Source organism: Leptodactylus fuscus, chromosome 2 (assembly GCF_031893055.1).
Source record: "Leptodactylus fuscus isolate aLepFus1 chromosome 2, aLepFus1.hap2, whole genome shotgun sequence".
NCBI classification, from domain to species: Eukaryota; Metazoa; Chordata; class Amphibia; order Anura; family Leptodactylidae; genus Leptodactylus; species Leptodactylus fuscus.
Window position 1 is genome coordinate 20,603,587 of NC_134266.1, and position 9,110 is coordinate 20,612,696.

The 9,110-nt window shown below is 38.7% G+C and overlaps 1 protein-coding gene across 1 annotated transcript; it reads left to right on the forward strand.

The window, feature by feature from the left end:
* The first annotated feature begins 5,057 nt into the window (after positions 1-5,057).
* On the forward strand, positions 5,058-6,731 carry OLIG2 (oligodendrocyte transcription factor 2). The gene is made up of 2 exons (XM_075262559.1): positions 5,058-5,109; positions 5,648-6,731. Exon 2 carries the CDS (start codon positions 5,666-5,668, stop codon positions 6,557-6,559), a length of 894 nt encoding a protein of 297 aa, XP_075118660.1. The 5' UTR covers positions 5,058-5,109; positions 5,648-5,665; the 3' UTR covers positions 6,560-6,731.
* The last annotated feature ends 2,379 nt before the right edge of the window (positions 6,732-9,110 follow it).

Sequence of the window (9,110 nt, forward strand, 5' to 3'; positions counted from 1 at the left end):
ATGCTGGTTCTGGTGACACTAACCTATCTATCTGCAGGACTGGGGTGATATGCTGGTTCTGGTGACACTAACCTATCTATCTGCAGGACTGGGGTGATATACTGGTTCTGGTGACTGTAACCTATCTTTCTGCAGGGCTAGGGTGATATGCTGGTTCTGGTGACTGTAACCTATCTATCTGCAGGGCTGGGGTGATATGCTGGGTCTGGTGACACTAACCTATCTATCTGCAGGGCTGGGGTGATATGCTGGTTCTGGTGACACTAACCTATCTATCTGCAGGGCTGGGGTGATAGGCTGGTTCTGGTGACAGTAACCTATCTATCTGCAGGGCTGGGGTGATATGCTGGATCTGGTGACACTAACCTATCTATCTGCAGGGCTGGGGTGATATGCTGGTTCTGGTGACAGTAACCTATCTATCTGCAGGACTGGGGTTATATCCTGGTTCTGGTGACACTAACCTATCTATCTGTAGGACTGGGGTGATATGCTGGGTCTGGTGACAGTAACCTATCTATCTGCAGGGCTGGGGTGATATGCTGGGTCTGGTGACACTAACCTATCTATCTGTAGGACTGGGGTGATATGCTGGTTCTGGTGACAGTAACCTATCTATCTGTAGGACTGGGGTGATATGCTGGGTCTGGTGACAGTAACCTATCTATCTGCAGGACTGGGGTGATATGCTGGGTCTGGTGACACTAACCTATCTATCTGCAGGGCTGAGGTGATATGCTGGTTCTGGTGACACTAACCTATCTATCTGCAGGGCTGGGGTGATATGCTGGGTCTGGTGACACTAACCTATCTATCTGCAGGGCTGGGGTGATATACTGGTTCTGGTGACACTAACCTATCTATCTGCAGGGCTGGGGTGATATACTGGTTCTGGTGACACTAACCTATCTATCTGCAGGGCTGGGGTGATATGCTGGTTCTGGTGACACTAACCTATCTATCTGCAGGGCTGGGGTGATATACTGGTTCTGGTGACACTAACCTATCTATCTGCAGGGCTGGGGTGATATACTGGTTCTGGTGACACTAACCTATCTATCTGCAGGGCTGGGGTGATATGCTGGTTCTGGTGACACTAACCTATCTATCTGCAGGACTGGGGTGATATGCTGGGTCTGGTGACACTAACCTATCTATCTGCAGGGCTGGGGTGATATGCTGGTTCTGGTGACACTAACCTATCTATCTGCAGGGCTGGGGTGATATGCTGGTTCTGGTGACAGTAACCTATCTATCTGCAGGGCTGGGGTGATATACTGGTACTGGTGACAGTAACCTATCTATCTGCAGGGCTGGGGTGATATACTGGTTCTGGTGACAGTAACCTATCTATCTGCAGGGCTGGGGTGATATGCTGGGTCTGGTGACACACTCCCTTTAAGAGTTTCCTGTTAGTTAATACTTAATGCACAGGAAATCCCCAGTCCTCACATTCCCAAACTCCATTTTTCACAGCTTTGTACAGATTTATTTTTTATTATTCCTCAAGATTTGGGGACTGTCCAACCCTTGCCATACCTATAGGACATACAGATAAGGTTGTCCACGTCCTACAAAGCCTTTACTATAGATAGATGATACTAATTATTACACACCAACTTTACAATTGACTATAATTGACGATCACTACCACTAGTTACCACAAGGTGGCGCATACATGCAGTCCAGGAGAGATTCCACTGAGCTGTTGTTATATTCTTAGTTTTTTGGCTCAGGACACAGAGATATAATAAGCAGAGTGTTGGGAATCCTGTTAAAATTGGCTGAAGGGCTGCAAATGGCAAAGAATAATGCAGGGATAACCCAATAGTGTTCACAAGATTATCTGATAGCATCCTGTGCTATACATGTCCCTGCTCATCCAGAGCTCCCTGTCCTGTACTTGTCCCTGACACTTTCTACCCCACTATAAAGGTCAGTGACTAATCTACATGTTACCAATTGTAAAAGTCTTCAAAATACGAGCGAATTAATATAGTGACATCACTGAAATACGGAGAGAATGTATCAGTGTAGGGAAAATACAATTCATATTGATACAAGAATAATATTACAGATAAATAGAGAAGAAGAAGAAGAAGAAGAAGAAGAAGAAGAAGAAGAAGAAGAAGAAGAAGAAGAAGAAGAAGAAGAAGAAGAAGAAGAAGAAGTAATATAACAGGATAAAATAATGAAAAAAAAGTAAAAATATCGTTTAAAACAAAAAACAAGGATGAAACAATTTCCACAATCATTTCTGAAATCCTTCTAATATCGAGAAGACAAATGGAATATCTAGTAATAGAATAATCCTGACTATAATATGTAGTATGTAATAATACAAGTTAGAATCAATATAGGACATCTAAAACATTCCATTTTATAAAGATCCAAAATATCACATGTTCTAAATATAAAAGATCTAAAATGTAAACTAACAAATACTGTATGAAAGATGGAAATATAATAATTGAAAAAGATCTAGAATACAATATGAATATATAGAAAGCTAACGTGTAATAAATAGAGAAGATGGAAAAGCGAATAAATAGCATAGGATAATAATTCTGGAGCCGATTATGGTTTATTATTTTAGTATTTCTTGGAGAAGTTTCCTGGCAGAGGAGGCAGAGCCGGGACGTGAGCAGCTCCTCCGTATATACAGATACGAATACCCGGCTGCAGGGACACCTGCTTACTGACTGACACCAGGGAACACAACCCCGTCATCCTCAGCACCGCCTGCAACTACTGCCCCAATATAGAGGAACTCTGCAACACCGACACACAGACCTACTCAGATAGATAGATAGATAGATAGATAGATAGATAGATAGATAGATAGATAGATAGATAGATAGATAGATAGATAGATAGATAGGAGATAGATAGATAGATAGATAGATAGATAGATAGATAGATAGGAGATAGATAGATAGATAGATAGATAGATAGATAGATAGGAGACAGATAGATAGATAGATAGATAGATAGATAGATAGATAGATAGATAGATAGAAATGCAGAACTTTTGACTTTAAATAACTTATTTCAATGTTATATAGAATTGACTTTCTATTATTTAATGATGATAATTACTATAATCACAGTCAGTGTTATGTGTCTGTACACATGGACTATTACTGACCTGTAGATAGTTCTATCAGTTCACTATTTCCTATTACTACATTATATATATATTACAGTTTGTTCGTTTGCTTTCTGGATCCATAGAGGAAATATCTAGATTACAGGTGATATAAATGAGAAATTCGAAATAACAATAACATTTTGGGACATTTTGTCTGCAGTGAGATAGTTCTCCTATATCTGATATAAAGAAAGTTTACAAACAAATTGGGACACTATCGTGATAAGCTGCAAATTCGGATATGTCTATCTGTATGTCTGTCTATCTATCTATCTATCTATCTATCTATCTCATATCTATCTATCTATTATCTATATAGCTCCTATCTATCTATCTATCTATCTCCTATCTATCTATCTATCTATCTATCTATCTCCTATCTATCTATCTATCTATCTATCTATCTATCTATCTATCTCCTATCTATCTATCTATCTATCTATCTATCTATCTCATATCTATCTATCTATCTATCTCATATCTATCTATCTATCTATCTCCTATCTATCTATCTATCTATCTATCTCCTATCTATCTATCTCCTATCTATCTATCTATCTATCTATCTATCTCCTATCTATCTATCTATCTATCTATCTATCTATCTATCTATCTATCTATCCATCATCTATTATCTATCTATCTCCTATCTATCTATCTATCTATCTATCTATCTATCTATCTATCTATCTATCTATCATCTCCTATCTATCTATCTATCTATCTATCTATCTCCTATCTATCTATCTATCTATCTATCTATCTCCTATCTATCTCCTATCAATCTCTCTATATCTATCATCTATCTATCAATCTATCTATCTATCTATCTATCTATCTAACTCCTATCTATCTATCTATCTATCTATCTATCTATCTATCTATTTGTCCAATATGGACTAGACAGCATTTCGACATAGTGATAAAAAAAAGTGTGTGTACTTTGTTAACTCAAAAACAGTGCGACGATTCAGTCCATATACAACAGCTGAGAAGTTGCAGGTTTTAGGTTACTCATGTCCCACTTTTTCACTATTTTGGAGTGCTGTCTAATTCATATTGGCCTGTAACCAGTGCTGGCTGTCTATCTATCTATCTATCTATCTATCTATCTATCTATCTATTTATTTATCAATCATCTATCTCATATTCTATCTATCTATCTATCTATCTATCTATCTATCATCTATCTATCTTTAATCTATCTATCTATCTCCTATCTATCTATCTATCTATCTATCTATCTATCTATCTATCTATCTCCTATCTATCTCCTATCTATCTATCTATCTCCTATCTATCTATCTATCTATCTATCTATCTATCTATCTATCTATCTCCTATCTATCTATCTATCTATCTATCTATCTATCTCCTATCTATCTATCTATCTATCTATCTATCTATCTATCTATCTGTCTATCTCCTATCTATCTATCTATCTATCTATCTATCTATCTCCTATCTATCTATCTATCTATCTATCTATCTATCTATCTATCTATCTATCTAATATCTATTTATTTTTCTATCTTCATGTGATGGACTTGTGACACACTGACCATCACCCTGGGCAGTAATAACCCTAGAGTATGGAGTGCTCAGCATTGTGCTTAGTGAGTGTTTGCTCTGGGCCCTCCATGTGCTGCTGTTTGCTCTGGCTGGGGTCTTCTATGTTAGGACCCTCTCTCTATATACAATGTTATTGTTATACTGAGGGTTTTGTTTGCAGGGAGCAGCTGTCATTGTGTTGGATGCTGTCATGCTGATCACCCAGGACAGTGATGTCACGCCTCCCTCCCTCTCTGATTGGCTGCCAGCACCCCCCTGCCAGGACAATGACATTGTTCTAGTGTTCTGCCTATAAAGCCGGAGGCTGCAGCTCAGATCCCCAGTGCTGTCCCGACAGACAAGGAGCTGAGACTGATCCTCCATAGAGCAGAGCCTGCAACATCCAAGTAAGTGACTGCTGACACTCACCTGTATCCTGCCATAACCTATATATATATAGGTGTAACTCATACACAACATGAAATCACCCTAACCCTGACACTAAGGAGTTAACACACCCAGAATAGCCCCCTTATCCTTTCAATATTCGTTAGTTGGAGTTATTTCCTCAATATCGGAATTATTAGAGTTTCCACAGTGTAGTCGGCGTAGTCGGATTCAATTATTCTTCTTATTATTTGTAATACTTTGCGGCTTTATGAGTTTTTTTAGTTGACTATTATAGAAGGAAACTTTTTACAGTAATTGTAGTAGAAATAGTATTTTTGTGGGTTGTCGCATAGCAGTAACTATGGTCAGTACTAGTAATAGTAATAAAAGGGAGATTATGTAATTAATTAATATTTTATAATAATGAGACTCATGAATTCATAGAATAAAAGTGAAAATAATGAAGATTGTTAGGAACAAACATATAATATATATAAATATATATGATTATTCTGAATAACAACCCGATCTAATCGTATCGCATGTGCCCCACAGGTCGTCCATACCTGCCCGATGGATTCAGACGCCAGCCTGGGCTCCAGCCGAGCCTCTTCCCCGGAGGTGGATGATATTTTCTTGCACTCTCGGAAAGGAGGCGGATTCTCCGCAGCCGTGTCCTCGTCCACCATGAGCGACTCCCCCGCGGAGCTGAGCGCGGAGCTGCGCAACGCGATGGCCATGGCGGCGGCCGCGGGAGATAAACTGGGCGCCTTTAAGGCGGCTGCAGCAGCGGCGGCCGCAGCTGCAGCCAAGAAGGACAAGAAGCAGATGAGTGAGTCTGAACTACAACAACTGAGGCTGAAGATCAACAGCCGGGAACGCAAGAGGATGCATGATCTGAACATCGCCATGGACGGCCTGCGGGAAGTTATGCCTTATGCCCATGGACCCTCCGTGCGTAAACTCTCCAAGATCGCCACCCTGCTTCTTGCACGTAACTATATCCTTATGCTGACAAACTCCTTGGAGGAGATGAAGCGCCTGGTGAGTGAGATCTATGGGGGCCACCACCACCATGCGGCAGCTGCAGCGGCGGCAGCGGCAGCCTACCACCCCTCAGCCTGTGGGGCAATGACCCATGGAGCCCCTCTGACTGGACACCCTGTTGGGCACCCTGTGCACCATCCCCTGCTGCCATCCACAGCTGCCACCTTGACCACTACTGGTATCTCCTCGGTCAGGGCAGCTCCTCCACCCCCACCACCCCCACCTCCAGCACCTCCAGCTTCACATGCAACCTCTCATGGTCTTCTCAAGTCCCCCAGCCCTGGTTCTGCACCTCTTGGTGGGGCCTTTCCACACTGGAGTGGGATGCCATGTCCCTGCAGCATGTGCCAGGTACCCTCTGCAGCCCACCACCATGTCAGCGGGGCCAGCTTATCCAGGCTGAGTGCAGACACCAAATGACTGTATAGGACAAGACTAGATACAAGGAGGCTGTGGTGCCAGGAGTAGGAGACTTGGTTGTAAAGTTCTAGGGGAGGTCTGTAGATCAATCACATGTAGCATCTAAGAACTTGTCAGAGGGAAGAAGTGACCCATCATAGTCCAACACAAGTCCCATCTGCTCTGGTGAGCCAAGGAAGGAAAGAGACTCCAAGAACTGATGGCATAAAGTGGCATCCAGAGTGCCATGATCTAATGCCCAGAAAGTGCCCAAAACTGCGTGTTTACAAGCCCTGCTGTATAGATCCAATGTGAACTAGGACAGAAACTCACTGTATGCGCCACTGCAGAGGACATAGACATCTAACTGTATTAACAAGAAACATCCATTTATCTATCTATCTATCTATCTATCTATCTATCTATCTATCTATCTTTCTTTCTTTCTATCTCATATCTATCTATCTATCTATCTATCTATCTATCTATCTTTCTTTCTTTCTTTCTTTCTTTCTTTCTATCTCATATCTATCTATCTATCTATCTATCTATCTATCTATCTATCTATCTCCTATCTATCTATCCATCTATCTCCTATCTATCTATCTATCTATCTATCTATCTATCTATCTATCTTTCTCCTATCTATCTATCTATCTATCTATCTACTATCTCTTATCTATCTATCTATCTATCTATCCATCTATCTATCTATCTATCTATCTATCTATCTATCTTTCTCCTATCTATCTATCTATCTATCTATCTATCTATCTATCTATCTATCTATCTCCTATCTATCTATCCATCTATCATCTATCTATCTATCTCCTATCTATCTATCTATCTATCTATCTATCTATCTATCTATCTATCTCCTATCTATCTATCTATCTATCTATCTATCTATCTATCTATGTATCTGTTTATTTCATATCTATCTTATCTATCTATATCTCTCATATCTATTTATTGATATCTCCATCTATATCTATCAATAAATCTATCATCTATCTAACTTAACTTTCTTTCCTTTTTCTTTTAAATTTATCTCATATCAATAGGTCTGTCTATCTTATATCTGTAAATCAGATTTTTCTAACGATCTATCTATCATCTAATTTATTTATTTCTTATTTATCTCATATCAGTCTATCTATTATCTATCTATCTATCTATCTATCTATCTATCTATCTATCTATCTATCTATTATCTATCTATCTATTTCATATCTACCTATCTATCTATTTATTTATCTATCTATCTATCCATCTATCTATTATCTATCTATTATCTATCTATCTATCTATCTATCTATCTATCTATCTATCTATCTATCTATCTATCTATCCCTGCAGTGATCGGGCATGTTGGCACCACCTTGAGCCCGCACAGTCACTTGTCCATATCCATTATTCTTTCTCTTCCCCCCTTTAATCCCCCTCCCCCCATATCAATGTTTAGATTAACCCTTTAACACCCATAGCCCAGGTGACCAGACCCTTCTGTAAATATATAAATATTATATCTATATATTATTTAACCCTCCTCATTGGACCTTTCTATGTGTATTAATAGGATTCTGTTACTTTTTTGGCCATTGAAATGTTTGTTTTTGCGTTGAGAATATTTCCATGTCTTGCTTTGTGTAATGGATTTGACTCCCTGATCCCAGATTTGGGGTGTCAGGTGTAAGCGCATCATCCTGGCACTTGTACACACCTAGGCGGTAGTTCATGTTGTATGTATGATAGTTATGTTGTATGGTCACTGCCTGATTTGTCTGGCCACCTGTGCCCCCCACCCCCCAGCTTCAGGGGAACTACAAGTATCAGCAATACAGAGGGACTCACAGGTTGTAGTTGATGTGAGCCGGGACTGGAGAACTATAAGCCCCAGCAGACCCTGGAGCCACAGGTTGGTGCAGTCCATGTACATCACTGCCTGCCATGGTCCTCTGCATCAGTGTCCTGCAGTCTGTGCCCCTCCAAAAAGTGGGAAAAACTATGTGAACCCCCCTGGATCCACAGACTGCACCCCCATCCTGTCTATACATCACTGCCCACAATATTATGTCACCTGTTTATTTTTATATAAAAAAAGAAAAAAAAAGCTAAAATATTTATTACTTTATTTGGATTTGACAAATGATTGATGAAATAAAATTTTAATAAACTTTTTTAATAAAAAAAAATAATAATTGTCTCATCTTTATTTAGAGGGAATAAAATCTGCAGCCCTGAATGAGGGTCAACAAAATACAATATATCAGTGTATATGGACTATGATTATTATTATTATTATTATTACTATTATTATTATTATTATTATTATTATTATTATTATTGTATAATTATTAATACTACAATTATACATATTCAGAAAACTTTAGTATTTGAATTTTTTATTATTATTATTGTTATATTATTATTGGTATCTTATTATTATTATTATTATTATTATTATTATTATTATTATTATTATTATTATTATTATACACAATTTAATTTTATTAGTTACAGTTTTTTGTATTTTATTAGTATTATTTTCCATGATCATTTTATTACTATT

What these genes read in the sequence shown, in the direction of transcription:
- OLIG2 (XM_075262559.1), top strand. Translation starts at nt 5,666, where the DNA reads ATGGATTCAGACGCCAGCCTGGGCTCCAGCCGAGCCTCTTCCCCGGAG.